Source organism: Cardiocondyla obscurior, linkage group LG08 (genome assembly GCF_019399895.1).
Source record: "Cardiocondyla obscurior isolate alpha-2009 linkage group LG08, Cobs3.1, whole genome shotgun sequence".
Lineage (NCBI taxonomy): Eukaryota > Metazoa > Arthropoda > Insecta > Hymenoptera > Formicidae > Cardiocondyla > Cardiocondyla obscurior.
In genome coordinates this window covers 1,352,299-1,367,879 of record NC_091871.1, presented here as the reverse complement: position 1 = coordinate 1,367,879, position 15,581 = coordinate 1,352,299, and the positions used below count along the sequence as shown (strand labels likewise).

The following is a 15,581-nucleotide window of genomic DNA, read 5'->3' as shown; positions in this document are numbered from 1 at the left end:
AGGCCGTCTTTTAACTAATTAGTAACCGATCGCTGGTCAACGAACTGAGGGTTTTAATTAAACTTCTTCATCAAAAGATAGCGCGCGACGCAGCTTTAACTCAGCTAGTTCAGTTCTTTACCGCACGCAGGGCTATTGTCGTAAGTTGCCACTCGCGAACGGAGTAGCGGAGCAGCGGACATTTACGTACATTTACGCGTGAGGTGTCATGACGCGACGACGACGACGCGTTCAAATCGTTGTGTCTCCAGAGTGACGGCCAGTCCGTACGGGGTCCACCCCGTGACCGTCGCCAGGCCGAGGACTTCCTCCATGAACGCTCGCGGTCCACGATCGTGAAAACAAAACCTGATCCCTGGATCGCTTAAATGGTGAGCTCGTCGATCTTTTTTTTTTTCCTCTGTTTCCCTTCTCCACGCGTCGCGTGTCGTTGATTTACTAGAAATATCGGATGTCATCGGACACGGCTGATACCGTAATCTTAATTATCGTGATACGAATCGCGATGACGACTAGCGTCCGGGAGAAATCTCGAGAGATTCAGTTCGATATTCTGCGGTGACTCATTTACAGAGCTTTGGAAATTTCTTATGGCAGACCATTCGTGTTTCGCGTGGGTATGTTGCACGCAGATCCAACTGTCAAACGCCTCGGGAATATATATGGGTTCTTTGTACACACGATGACTAATGAATTGCAATAATACTGACGATGTACTTCGAGACTTGCGCAAGGATTTTTTTTTCTTTTAATTTATAAATTGTTATGTAAACGAGCTTTATAATTATGTTTATTATAGCGTCAAGAGTTATTAAAAAAAAAAAAAATTAACAATAGAAAGATTAATAAATAATATTATTAAGATTTTTTTTTTTTTATAAACTGATTTTTAATGCTATGCTACATTAAACAGATTTTATTTTTTAACGAGTAGCGATTTAATAAAATTAAAAGATGTATAATGTTAAAAGAAAATAATTAAACGATGATTTTTATACATTTTATGTAACTTGCAATAATTATAAATTTTTTTATTTTATGTTACTTAAAAGATACACTCTGAAAAATAGTGAAATAATTATCGTTGACTTTTATTAATTTCTTGAAATGTTATTTTAGGCTTTGCGTATTATGTCAGCGATAGTGCCGAATACGCATAATATAATAGATCATGCAGCTGAAAAGGAAAAACTATTGGAAGAGCTATTAGTCTCCGTGAAAGAATGCCACATCAGGTTCGGCGGACGTGCGGAATTAGCCACGGAGTCAGAAGCATGTGTGGCAAAGCTCTGTCATATATTTCAATTAATTTTTAGTCATGGATTAAAGACAAATTATATAGAAAAGATCAACTCGGCATTCAGGTAATGCTTATATCATTCTAATGTGATATGTAATTATCTTCTTTCTGCTTTCTGTTTCCTGTATAAGCGTGCAAGGCCATAAAACAGATCACACGTTTTATCTGCAATGTCGCTCAATAAGGCGATAAATTCATTTTCTGCTGATAAATTTTTAGCATATATAATTTTGGCATAATCAATCGTACTTTTAAATTAAAATATTTTAAATTATAATAAAACTGTTGTATAACAAATTTTTTTTACATTTCTTTTATAGACATGTATCTGACTTAGTTTCTGGTGGTAATACAAGACCCGGTAATGTAGCTGATATAGCATTTTGGCCGTGCATAAAAGATCAGCTTACTTGGCATGAACAAGAACGTTTTAGTACATTGAGAAAAGTTCGTACAGATTATGGTCGAGGCAGAGCATGGCTAAGAGCTGTCCTGAACGAAAGATCTCTCGAACGGCATTTACACGCTATTATAAATCCTAACACATTATCTCCTTTTTATGAAGAATGGGCTTTTTTACTTGATCAAGAAAAGAGCTCGGTGTTACCTAATGTAGCTGCAGGTATTAATTTTTAAATAAGTTCTTTATTGAATTTTTAAAAAAATTGATTTAATTGTACACATTTATTATATTATATACGTATTATTAGGCCTCGGAACAATTTTATTTGCGATAAGAACAGACAATGAAGAGCTTGATGATCTGAATGAAAACGGTATGGACAGAAATAGATACGCACAATCTGAGCCAATTATTTCTACAATAATACCAGGTATTTAACAGTGCACTGTACTATATATAAATGTAAAGATATTAAGTAAATTTCTAATTAAAACAAACTTTAAGCAAACTTATTTACTTATAATACATTATAAAATTTTGCGAGTTATTAATTATTATGCTAATTGTTATTAAACAGAATCTCTTCCATCTGAACATGAAAAGCGTAAAAAGAAAGTACAAACTCGTATAATTTCTTTTGATGACAATGAGGAAGAAGAACGGAGAGAAACTGCAACTTCTATTAGCGCTCCACCGACATGTCCTAGTTCTCGTACCGTAACACCGACTAAAGAATCTTCTTCCCCATGTTTATCAGATTGTCAACCTCAAGTAGATTCCAATGACAATACCGCGATTAATACAAAACTTCCGGAGTGGGAGCAACGGTAGATATCTCTCTATTATAATAACTGATAATACAAGATTGTTTTTTTATAATATTTCCTTATATTTACAGTGATTCTTTTGAAGAAGAAAAAATCTTGACCCCTGTAATGGACACTGGAAATTTAGGCGGACTTGTACCTATTTCAACACTTGATCAAACGTTAGATGATATGTTAGTTGCTCTGCCAAATTATTTAGACGTAAGTTTACATTAAAATTTATTTTTAATAAAAGATTAATATATATTCTCTTATTAAACATTTGAAAATTTAAAGCAGATTTGTTAATGCAGTGTAAATTTGTAATATTTGTTAAAATTTAAGAACAAGAAAAAATTAAAAAAACATTAAATTTTTTTAGGATTCATCAGAAATAACGGAACCTGCAGTAGAAGCAACAGAACCATTAGTTGGTTTAGATTTTCATGTTGATCCTCACACTTTGAATGTAGATACATTACGCGTGAGACTTATAGCTATGACAGAAGTCTTGGAACAAGCTAGAGAAGATGCTATAACAAGCAGATTGCAATTAGCTCGTTTCCAGAGGCAACATCAACATTATATGGAAAAGCATGAATTACAGTTGCAAACATTAAATAGGTACATTAAGATTATATAAATAGTTTATAAAAAATTAGTTTTTATTATTTTTACAATTTGCTACAAAGTTTAATTTTTATTGCTAATAGTATAATTTTAGTTATATCAAGTAGTATAATTTGTATTAATTCAACTGGCTTCTAATTATACAGAGAGAACGAGCTCTTACGACAGCAATTGCGTAAGTATGTCACTGCTGTTCAAATGTTAAGACGAGATTCCAATTCCACGGTATCTGAGGAAGATCCATCGTTAGATTATCATAATGAGGCAAAACAATATGAGGAAAAGTTGATACAAGTTGCAGATATGCATGCCGAGTTAATGGAATTTAATGCTAGATTAACAATGCAGTTAACAAACAAGTGTGTATTAATGCAAAGTTGCGCAAATAACTTAGCGATAATATTTTTCTATATTGTTTAAATTTTATATAGGGACAAATTAGTAAAAATGCTACAAACAGAATTAGAGTGTCTCCGAGGACCATTGAACGAGGAGGATTTACCTGCGGAACCACCATGTCTTATTCATATATGGATTCCATCGGCGTTTCTTACAGGACAATCATCTGACATCCATCACGTTTATCAAGTATGATTGTTTCTCGTTTTTTCAATAAAATCTTTTCATTGTGATGGTTTGTTTAATTTGTACGTTTATTATATTAAATACAGATTTACGTACGCATAAGAGATATAGAGTGGAACATTTATCGGCGGTACGCTCAATTTTATTCGCTTTATAGAGAGTTAAAGAAACACGACGCTATTGTTGCAACTTTCGAATTTCCTCCGAAAAAAACGATAGGAAATAAGGTAAGTTATAGTATATGAAACATATACATGGATATATCTTTGTCGTGTAAAAATGTTTCGGTATAAGAATCGATAAATAATATAAAATTTTAGGATGCCAAATTTGTGGAAGAACGGCGACAGAAGCTGCAGCAATGGTTACGACGTATCGTTGGACGTGTAGCGCAATGTTCACCTGTATTTGCGTGTAGGCCAAGCAGGCAGACGCTCGTGTCTCTGATGCCTTTTTTTGGGTAACTTATTTAGTTTACAAAAACCTTTTATTGACAAATCAGCGCTGTCCAATAGTAGCAAAAGAAATAATTATTGGACGACACTGTTATAAATTAAGAAACTTCTCACTTATATAACTGTAAATATTGTATATTGGTTCAAATTTAGCGCTAAAGTATAGCTATTTACAATTAGCGCTAAATATAATTAGGTATATGACTTCCGCGTTTGTTTGAAAAATAATATATTAAAATTTATTATTTTTCGCATATAATGCAAAGAAGAATAATTTTGATAATAAATGTTTTTGATTTAATAAAATAAATTTTTTTTTAAATATATATTTACATTTTTGTTAAAATATTATCATTAGTTTTTATTTTCAGTGATAGTCCTAATGCTGAGGAATCGAGGAAAAATAATTCTGCAAGAAATACTTTTTCTTCCTCACCTCAATATATGGGTTTATAATCATGACAATTTTTATAGACAATTTGTACATATTAAAAAAATTTTTTATTTAATTACGTCAGACAAGTATCTTGTTATACAATATACACTGTTGATAATTAAGAAAATAAGTACCGTTGAGTGTATTTATGTAAATAAGAATGTATCTCATGCACATTTGACTATATAGAGTACCAGCATGTGTGTAATATGTAGCAAAAAATAATTAAAAGCTGGTCTTTTTAAGTGAGCAACATTTATATTTTCCAATGTTTTTTTTTTCTTTTTTTTTTATTACCAAAAAAAATGATATTATCCCAATTTAAAATCCTTAATTTGATTAAGGGGAAAAAAAATTAATTATTTTTATTAAACCGCACGCAATATTAATAGCGTGTTTGTTATTGATCTATAAAACACAGTATACGATTGAATATAATTATATTCTGTAAAATAATAGGAATAAAATGTAAATTATGTTTGCTCAAGTTTGAATATGTATAAAGCATTTTACAAGCGATTTAAAATATGGTACATAGTAACGTACCAGTTACCTGAATAAATTTTAATTTATTCAGGTGTGTCATAATTTTGTAAAAATAAAATTTAAAAGAGACAACTCGTAAATGATCTGGGGTAAATAAGTACCAAGTACAATGTTATTTTCTAAAAAGTTTATTTACGTAAGGCGTCTTAATAGTAATATAAAAAGGTACATTTTTCCATTTATCTTTTATGACAAAAATAAAGGTGCATATTGTTATCGGAATAAGTACATACAGTATTATACCGGTAAATCAGAGTATAACTAATCGCGCAAGTAGAAATTATAGTTTCTTAATAACTCACGTAAGATATTCTCACTATGGAGAGGTAAGATAATAAGAGGACTCATGAGATCAAGAATAAATGTCTCTCGAAATAAATCTGCGCAGAACGCAAGTAGCACTTTCGGCTCGTTTAAACAACAATTAATTTTTTTTTTTACAATATATTTGTACTAGGCAACACTTTGGCTGTGCTCACCTTTCCATATTGAGAGAAGTTCTTTTTTTTTCTTTATCTTTTTTTTTAATGGCATGGTACGCTCCAAATTACAAATATACTTATTATTATTAACGTTTCTCTTTTTCCTTCCTACCGACGAATAAAATATCCGTATAATAATTATATCATTTTACGAAGCCATCGTGCAACAATCGATGTGTTTATCTCAATGGCCGAACAAAATGTTACGAGCTTAAATTACGTTATCATCACAATCGCAGTATTGTTACAATCATATTCATATCTTAAGCATCATCATTAAACATACATGTTATTATTTTAACCAATAAAAAAAAAAAATAAAAAAAAACGACAGAATTAGATAAACTTTACGTTCGAAATCAATCGTAAAGTATCATAGTCGAGATGTTTAATATAGAATTATACACATATTAAAAAGCGAAAATTTATCTCAATACTAACTTATATTCTCAATATTATTAAATATTCTGAATACTAACTTTGTTTTATATAGTTTTACACAATTCCTGAATACATGTTTGTGATAATTCACGATATTAAAGTATTATTGAAATTGCAAAGAGATACATTTAATAAAGTAATCGTTAACTATATCGAATAAAATAAGGTTCTAAATTTATTCACAAGATTACTAAAGCCAATTAAAATGCGTTAACGAATAAGAATGTACAAGTTGTTCCAGAATAAAATATATAATTTTTGTGAAAATTGAAAAAAAAATTTGTTCACGAAAATAAAGTGAGATTATCATTCAGTATCAATATCTATTAATTTAGTATTTGAATATATACTAATTCTGGAACACCTTGTAAGCAAAAAAAAAAAAAGTTATTAAGTAATAAGTAATTATTGCGAAAATATGAGCGCGAAATTATTTTTATATATGTACACATATTATATACATTGACCAACGTGCTGTTGTTGTTTCGTCGATAAACTTTCATTTAATTTTGCGAAAATATGCATCGTTACGTTCTGTATCAGAAATGGTTAGTACAAGAAGCGTTAACTTATTATTTACATGCTCTAGTTCTCTTTTCTGACTAATTTTGATTTAGCCCTAGGATCAGCTAGAAACTGAACAAACTGCCAACCATTCTACGAAGTTAAAACAAGCAATAATGTCATTTAAGTAGCATTGTAAGATACTCGTCTAGAATATTAAAAAACGTAACTAATTATGCGGCAAACGATTATGTTTGTCATTCTAGAGACTCGAATGTATTCGTACTTGTAAGACTAAATCGGCAAATCTGATCATATAGCGAACTATAAAATTTTCAATTTTCTATCAATTTATTAATAATTATTTTATTAATAATATTTTACATCCATAAACCATGACATGCGTTAAAGATGAAATAAAGTGATTTACATAAGTCTTGTAATTTTCGACTGAATAAAACATATCAAAATTTAATTGTTTTATCAAATATATGTGCACTACTCAAACGGCACAAATAAATTGCTCGGTACATAGAAATGTTTAAAGAACAAGACATTATTTACGCATATAAGCAACACTTGAAACCCGAATAGTAGATCGAAAATAGTCCTCATTAAATAGAGGAAAATAAAAAATGTTTTATATATTTATTATAAAACAGTGAATAGAAATTGCATTTAATTTCAGCAGGTATATAAAATCTTTTTTAAAAGATATTTTGTATAACATACATGTTCTATGTGAAAAGTTTATATAATTCTGAGCATCTTACAAATTACAATATACGGTTAACAATCATTTTTGTTCTTTTTTTGTTTCTTTGCAAGACACTGCAACAATACATCTAAACTGTCCTAGGGTTAAATAAATTTTTAATTGACATAATTATTTTGCCATTTCTGAAGCCTGTTCAGATTTAGATATGTAGAGAGAATGTACCGAACAATAATGACGTAAAGAGATTATTTAATAAATTATACAAATACGTTTATACTCATTTATAAGTAATCAGTATGATTTGAATTTAATTTATTTAACTTTAGATTCTTTTTTTTTTTTTTAGGTGTATCCGAATAACAGGTAATATTCTCAGTTCCGGCAGTCTTCATACGCGTTATTCTGCTTGCGGAATTGACAACGGAAAGCTAACAATAATGATAACACATTATGCAAGTACACGAAGGTTAAAGAGTGGAGTCTCTTGACAAAAGTACGGTGAAAACAACGTGGCTAACGTTCGCTGAAGTCACTTTCTTTTCATCTACTGCTCATTATTAAAAGTACGAAAACCTATTCTTCCATTTTATTCATTAATGTTAATCATACATTGTCGTCGTGTCACGCCGGAATCACTCTCCGCTCGAGGTGCAAAGCACAAACAGATTAAAATAGTTGAAGCACGCTTTTTCTTCATTATTCAAAAGCTGCTTTACACTCAGATAATACGACAGTGATGGTACAAAGTGTTATTAGATCTGTAGCAAAATAAATAAAAACGAAGTTCTCTTAAACTAGTAAATACTACAGTATCTTTGTATTGTATACACTTTAATTAGCCAGTGCATTTCTTTTTTTTTCTTTTTTTCTTTTTATTCTTGTATGTATCCTGACTCTCTGATTAACCTTCCTGTTTTATGTAGCACACCTTACCACGCATTCTAAGGCATGAACTTCCTAGTGAGCTGGATAAGAGAGAGCATAGACCAGTGTGCCAGGTACTTATGTGTTAACATTTTTTTTTTTCTTCATTGTTGTAGCTAGATATACATTACATTATTAGAAAGTATATTACTATCGTATTTAAAAAACTGTTCCTTCCGTTCTTGACTTTACACTCTATCAAGATTTCTATTTTCCACAGACAGTAACTGTAAAAATCGTTTGCAAAAACTTTCCGTATTAGAAAGCAAAAAATAAACTTTAACTTTTTGAGTGGCTACATTGGCATATACTAAAAAATAATTTAATCCACCCCACGAATAACTTGCAACGTTTCTTTCTTGCGTTCGTATCTTATATTACTGTTAACGCGATAAAAATGCCTTTGATAAAAATTAAAACAACTTTTTTTACTTGAATTGATAATTAATTTAATTTAATGTAACGTAAAAATATTAATAATTATCCTGTGCTTGAGCAAATGTTTGACGCGCTGAAATCGATTTTTAGATTCTTTTCCGAAGTTATTCGTGCGAATGGCTTAATCAGGATGCTGATATTACAACACACGCATACTTTTGTTTGTACAAAACGCAGACAATGTTTTTAGCACAATTATCCACGTCTATACAATTACACGCACAACTTTCTTCCGTTCCAGATTAAGGAGCCATTTTATTCATATCTGATACCAAACTGGCGAAAGCACATGTCGTCAATCAGTATTTAAATTATCATTCATTGTTTCTACTCAATACATATCCGTGTCTCGTTAGACTCATCCTCTCATACATTTATCAACCTGTCATTGTATGTTGTATTGGTTGTACATATTCAGATTGCAATTTAAAACAGAAAATATTATAAACCTGTGGTATTGTCGCAAGATGAAAAAAGAACGAAGCATTAATTCCGATTAAAGAATAAAATATTTGAAATATCGAATTCACGTTCGATTTCGAAATTTATTCTTTACTTAATTCTATTTATCAAAAATAAATTTGTTAAAACGCGTTTCTGTATTGCAGTTCAAAACAAACTTTTACGACAATCGTCCGTAACTATTTTACATCGAAAACAACGTGCTCGTAAAGCCACTTCAGTAAAACAAAGACATGCGCACGCATGCATGCATATACATAGAGGGATACATCATTTTTTAGCTCCTTGTACAATAATAGTTTGAGAATATTTTTAGCATATAAGTAATAATAGAAAACGATATAAAATTCTAACAAGTGATTCATCTCTGTCACTATGTAATTGAGTTACTTCAAGCAATGAAGATTTAATAAAACGTTATAGAGACAAGTAGCAATGTATATATACATACGCATTACATATGCATATATATATATATTGTGAACACGTGCTCTCTTCCTCGTATCCGTAGAATTTTGTTTATTCCAACAATGAAATTTAATACCTTTTTTCTCATCTTGAATATTTATTCGTGTATACAAAACTAAAGTCGTTTAGCACATTTTAGCACTAAATTTAGAATACACAATTTCATTAGTCTTCTTTTTTCCCTGTAGAACACAATATTCATTCCTAACTTTGTCGTCTCTTTTGTTTTATTTTTTTCTTTTTCCCCTTTTAGTTATCACAAATTATTGTTCCTCGTATTTATTATTGTTTCAATCATTATAACGGAGCTCAAATGCCTTCCAATACTTTTCTTTTCATCGATGCAATTGCAACTTCTTGTTAATTACACAATTCACGATGTCCGCACGGGACGCACTGGGAACAGGCTGTGTTTTTTTTTTTTCTTTTCGTTTGTTCGGTAACTTTTCTTTGTCGTTATATGCCTTTATCTCGAAGTAAATCACTTTCTACCCACAAGGTCGTTAAAAAAAAATATATATATGTATATATACTAATCGAGCTTATAAGTGTAACACCGCAAGGTAAAGAGTGGGACTATGGATTTGGAGGAGGTGTAGTCGGTGTTGTATGCGCGGAGGGTGATGCACTGGCGACCATTGTCGGACTGGCCGGCTGTTGCAATGGCAGGAACGCTGATCCCAAGCTGGGTTTCAACTGGAATGCTGGAACGCACGGCTTTGGGCAATAATCTAGTTTGCTCAAATCTATCATGGGCCGCCTATGCACATAAAAAATGTGAGAGTTATTCAAATCGTAATAAATAACAGCGAATAGAGAAGAGTGGTCGATTCTTACCTCGCATCTTCCACAAACTTGAGGTTGACTTTCTCACAGCCATCGGGCGGTTCTCTCGCAAGGAACCTGTTAATGTGAGGAGAAGTACCGAGACGTCCTTCTCTATCTTGTTCAGGTGTTGAACCACGGCTTCCACCTGTAAGTAAAAAGAGGGTCAAAGTTATGTCATCGTAGAAAATAAAACTCGTGGAGCATGATCTTTAAATCAATCGGAAATATATAACAAAAATTCATGCCACTCACTATTTTCACAATGGCTACTTATTCGTACACATATACAAAGTGTACAGGCATACATTTATACAAAACAGAACATTTTTTTAATGTTTATTCCGCACAAATACAAATCGTTATAGAAAGAAATACATAAATGTCTAAACAAATTCTTTTTACATGCTGCATTAAATATTATTGATGATACAGAGAGAAATCTTGTATGCATATGATATTAGATATTAATATTCTTGTTTTTATAGTATTAAAAACAAGAGATATTTATTCTGTGATCTATTGAACTAATAAATCATACTAATAAAACAAAATTTCCATGCACATGTTACGGTATTACTGAAACATTTATGTAAGAATTTAATAGAAGTTTAATTTTAATTTTTAAGCTCGTTATAAAACTTATATATGTATATAAAAACATATAAATTATTCTATATGTAATTTCAATGGCAAAAAAAAAATCGAGAAAATAAGAACAAAAAAAATTTGTTAAGTGAGATCTGCAAAAAACAAAAATTTTAATGTTTCCGCAAATGTGCTCCAACCTTGTAAGAGATCGCTAGGTGGACGGGACGCATCCATAACACCAGGAATCAGCGGAGACTCAGAATTCCTAGATGGAGGGCCTGTCTCAACGGGCACACACCTTTAGTTAGTGTGTTATTCATATTGTTGTATTTGGCCAGATGAATATACGTATATGCGTATACCAACTGGCTATAATTGCTTGATTGGTGACAATCGAAAAGGTATCATCACAAAATATAACGTAGACTAAACTCTTTTATATGCAAACTTAATATTTCTTTTTTTTTTCAAACATAGAAATTGTATTCTACTTATTCTTTTTCTATAGTATTACTTTTCGAATTATAAGTTTAAAAATTAATTTTACGTAGAGTAAAAATAATTTTAAAATAACTCGACTTTCTTGGCTACTCATACTATTAGATGGAAATTATATGGAATCTTTTGCATATTTATAATAATCACAATTATAATTACATCATCGTAATTACGTACGCTATATTATGCCTAGAAATCAATTTACCACAAAAACGTCATTGCATAATTACCTGAAGAATAAGAACTGGAGGGAAGGTCGGTAGCCGGTGTTTGCGTGTTCACACTCCGCGTGGCTCGCAATAAGTCTGCTAGAGGGGCGCGATGTCCTTCGGGTGTAATTTGCTCGCGATATCGTGCATACTGAAAAAAAAATTTTTAATGCATTTTTTAAAAACAAGATTTCTATCATTTCTTAAATAACAAATTAATTTTCGTACCATTTTTAAAATAATCTTTAAATTATATTTTATTAGATTTTGTAAATAATATTAAGAACTTTTTTTATACCTTGTCTTCTATTTGATGGTCTGCATCACTATTGTTGGCTGTATTTTTGAGCACGAGTCCTTCAATTTCTTGATTGAGTCCTTCGATAGATGAACGCATTGGAGGCCTTATTGGTTTCACTGGAATATTCATGGGACTTGCTTTTGTACTCAAGCTAAATTGATTGTCTGTAAAAATAACAAACGTTAAATACATGTTTAATTGATTTTACATATAACAAAAAGAAAGATTTGGAAAAATTACTTACGCATGGATGTCTGTGAAGCAATACTGGGCAAAAGTACTGAGTGATCTCCAGGAAGTGCGGGTGGTGGGCCGCCTGGCATTATTAGTCCGAATGCCGCTGTCCGTTCTCTACTGCTGGTACCTTCTTTATTTGTACGTTGTAATCTGCAATAAAAAAATATATATATAAAATAAGAAAAGATATGATGACGATTGTAGCGCAATGAAAATTTGCGTGCTTAGAGATCCGAGAATCGGCGTTCAAATCTGGTAGTTTTTATTCAATCGCCATCTTCTCAGATGGAAGTAGCGACTCTTTAAAAGTATCTTTGGCCGCAATAGATATGCAATATCTCATTATGGGCAGGTCTATTAACCCACCCACTCTAAAATTAAAATATAATAAACACTTACAGAACTGTTAATCAAGTTTCGCAAGAAAAAAAAGCTTAATAAAACAGAACAAACAGGCTCTAAGCCTATTACAAAAAGAAAAAGAAAAAAGTACGAGATATGCATTTAATTATTTCAACGATGTAAAAACGTACCGATGCCTGAAGTAATTCTTCTCCAATTTTTCATCAGTGACAGTTTGTTCCGTGGGATGACGAGTGTGCATTTTTCTTGGCTCATTGGAACATTCTTCCGTCTAAAATAAAAATAAGAGGTACGTGTCAGAAATTACACTAAATATATGCCAAAGCGTTCTATAAATGTAACATTGCTTAAGCTTTTGGAAATATAATACTCACCTGAGTAGATTTGTCTACTAAAAGACTGGAATGCATATAATAAGAGTCACGCGGCCATTGTCCTTTCAAATAGATGGTATCTAGAGATGCTGTCCGTCGAATACTCTGGTTTCCACTTAGGCTATCACTACAGCGGCCACTTAATGTTTTTGATTTGGCTGTAAAATACAAAATATTCTAATTAAACAAGAAGATGCTAACATACAAAAGTTTCAATTAGAAATCAGTACATTACTAGCAGTACACTACTAGATTAAAGTGCACAAATATATATATGCACCAGACCGAACTATAAGCATTGTTACTCGGTTGCTGGAATAACTGAAGAAAAGTATGAAGTAAAATAATAAATAAGAGAAAATAATGTAAATGTAAAAATAACATGTAGTGTAACCGAACTAAAAATGTCTTTTCGGTTACTGTAGCATTGTAACACTCGTAAAAAAAAAACAAGAAAAATTAAAATAAATTATTTTATCTCAAACATAACTTTAATACTCCAAAATATTTAAAAAGTGTGTATAATTGTGAGTGATCGAAACAAAACACGACTCGTGGATTGTAAAAAAAAGAAATTGTCAGCATACTACGATATAGTAAATTTATAAAAATCTACATACTTACCAGAGAATAAATAAGCAAATTTGAAACAGGTAATTCGATTGTATCGTATTAAAAAAGAGTACAGAAAACTCATAATACTTGAGCATATTCAGCAGTTTATAATTGCTCTCTTCTTTCCTCATCTTTCCCGATTTCGCATTACAAATAATAATACTAAACAATGCGAAAAGAAGTGAACCTTCTGGCAAGTTATATCACAAACTAATTTGTGAATTCCAAGAAATGCATTGACCGGTAAGAACACCTTCCACTTGCCATAAATGGAAACTATGGGTTACGTACCTCAAATCAAGCAGGGATGCGAGATGCTCTGTGAAAAAATGCTTTCACAAATATTAATCTTGCACATAACACTCTACAATTTACGTACCTCTTACTTCTTGCAGTCGGATCTGAAGTACCTCCAGGGACCTAGGTGCCCTTTGAAGGACCACCGATAGAGCTGGTGATCCGCTCCAGCACCAGAGCCGTCATCCCTAGAACGTAACGTACTCATCCTGAGAGTAACGTGCTCCGGCGCCCAAAAGCGGCTCACGAGCGCAAATACGTGTTCCTCGATCCAAAACTCCACGAGCACAAAGAACAAGCCCGCGGCGGAAGGGGGGAGGGGAGAGAGATAGAGATAGAAAGAGAAAGAGAGAGAGAGGGGGGATGAAAGGGGGGGATAATCGACGTACCTTTGTAGGACAGGGATCCGGGGCTCCGCTGTCCCGAGGAAGACGACGTCTCCGGTGAGATGCGCGCCCGCCAGACGGCCGCGTTCGTTGGCGAGACGGTAGGGCTGTTGCTGTTGCTCTTGCGGAGGCTGCTGCTTTGCCGGCCCTGCCTCATCAGCGAGCTCACGGGCAGGGTGGCGCGCATCGGGCCTTGCTTCGAGCATGGCGAGGACTTTCGCATACGCTGCGAGCTCGACATCTTCCTATCACTTTCGCGTAACGGCGGCAGCGAGTCGCGGATCCGCGCGTGCGGACCGATTCAGACGCGCACCTGGCGGCTCTCTTCTCGGCTGGCGGCCGCTCTTTCTCTCAGGGCGCGGGAGCTCCTGGCGAGTCGCGCGCGCAACCGACTATGACTACGAGCTGTTTCAGGGAAGCCTGGCGTCCCGACGTGGAGGCACCTGCGTTGGGCGCTACCACCGGGAGGGTGGATTTACCGCGCGACGGCCGGAGGTATTCTCGAGCGACAGGTCGACGGCGACGGCGACAGCAGCGGCGGCGGCGGCGGCGGCAGCGGCGGCGGCGGCGCGACGACAATGCCCTACGCGTCTTGTCATTTGCAATGTTCTGCTGGCTGGCTCGGCACGCGCGTCACGTGACCGTCCGTACTCGCTGGCCATTGGGTGGCGCAGCGCCCGCGGAGCGTTGTACTACGCGAAGACGTGCGGCACACCGCGTTCCATTCACTACCACCGTAGCAGCCAGCACCGTTGCGATTGTGGTAGCTAGCGTCCTATCGGCGTCTTGCTCCGACGTGCGCGACCGGCCGTCTTTCTCGCGCGCTTAGGAACGTCGACTCCTACACGTTAGCCGGGCACCTTACGACCGCGTGATTGTCGGCACAGTCTCACCGAAACGAAGTAAGTGCAACACCAATTAAACTGAATTACTATATAACATGTAATAATAATTCAATCAGGAATTACGTTAAAAAAAAAAAACGTGAAGCGTGCACAACTGCGTTACTTGTAACGCAGCACGTTTAATTTTCGTTCTTTTTACTAATAAAATATAACTGTTTTGTTTCAGATGAAAATCCAGAGGAAGACTTCCGTCGGAGGATCATCAGCCTAACATCCCCGTTAAAGAGGCCAGTGCTAAGAGGAGGAGGAGGAGGACCTAGGAAAGGCATCGAGCATCGTCGGAGCAACTCACTGGTAAGGATCAATTTTTTTTTTTTATCTTTACCGTTTTTAAAACTTAATTTTGTGGTATTTAATTAAAAAAATTAGAGGCGCGTATAAT

The 15,581-nt window shown here is 33.8% G+C and overlaps 2 protein-coding genes across 3 annotated transcripts; one reads left to right on the top strand and one right to left on the bottom strand.

Annotated features, from left to right (window-relative positions):
- Window positions 1-122: 122 nt before the first annotated feature.
- Window positions 123-4,860, top strand: LOC139104700 (sorting nexin-29). Its single transcript, XM_070660349.1, has 12 exons — window positions 123-371; window positions 1,120-1,364; window positions 1,621-1,922; window positions 2,011-2,133; window positions 2,281-2,530; window positions 2,602-2,731; window positions 2,892-3,133; window positions 3,286-3,498; window positions 3,571-3,727; window positions 3,811-3,951; window positions 4,045-4,184; window positions 4,551-4,860. Exons 1-12 carry the CDS (start codon window positions 369-371, stop codon window positions 4,633-4,635), a joined length of 2,031 nt encoding a protein of 676 aa, XP_070516450.1. The 5' UTR covers window positions 123-368; the 3' UTR covers window positions 4,636-4,860.
- A 1,576-nt stretch (window positions 4,861-6,436) lies between these two features.
- Window positions 6,437-14,840, bottom strand: LOC139104704 (protein FAM117B). Of its 2 annotated transcripts, XM_070660353.1 has the most exons (9): window positions 14,298-14,840; window positions 12,997-13,154; window positions 12,793-12,893; window positions 12,267-12,409; window positions 12,020-12,186; window positions 11,743-11,872; window positions 11,212-11,292; window positions 10,436-10,571; window positions 6,437-10,358 (listed from the first exon to the last, which is right to left on the bottom strand). In XM_070660353.1, exons 1-9 carry the CDS (start codon window positions 14,533-14,535, stop codon window positions 10,175-10,177), a joined length of 1,338 nt encoding a protein of 445 aa, XP_070516454.1. In that variant the 5' UTR covers window positions 14,536-14,840; the 3' UTR covers window positions 6,437-10,174. The 2 variants fall into 2 exon arrangements, with proteins under 2 accessions (XP_070516454.1, XP_070516456.1); XM_070660355.1 differs by lacking the exon at window positions 11,212-11,292 and having other exon boundaries at window positions 14,298-14,836.
- Window positions 14,841-15,581: the final 741 nt, after the last annotated feature.

Excerpts from the sequence above, each read along its gene's own strand:
- LOC139104700 (XM_070660349.1), top strand. Across the intron at positions 2,134-2,280 it reads TATTTCTACAATAATACCAG|AATCTCTTCCATCTGAACAT; the intron begins GTATTTAACAGT and ends GTTATTAAACAG. Across the intron at positions 4,185-4,550 it reads TCTCTGATGCCTTTTTTTGG|TGATAGTCCTAATGCTGAGG; the intron begins GTAACTTATTTA and ends TTTTATTTTCAG.
- LOC139104704 (XM_070660353.1), bottom strand. The coding sequence starts at position 14,535 with ATGTCGAGCTCGCAGCGTATGCGAAAGTCCTCGCCATGCTCGAAGCAA. Across the intron at positions 13,155-14,297 it reads CGGATCCCTGTCCTACAAAG|CCAAATCAAAAACATTAAGT; the intron begins GTACGTCGATTA and ends TGTATTTTACAG. Across the intron at positions 12,894-12,996 it reads TAGTAGACAAATCTACTCAG|ACGGAAGAATGTTCCAATGA; the intron begins GTGAGTATTATA and ends TTTTTATTTTAG.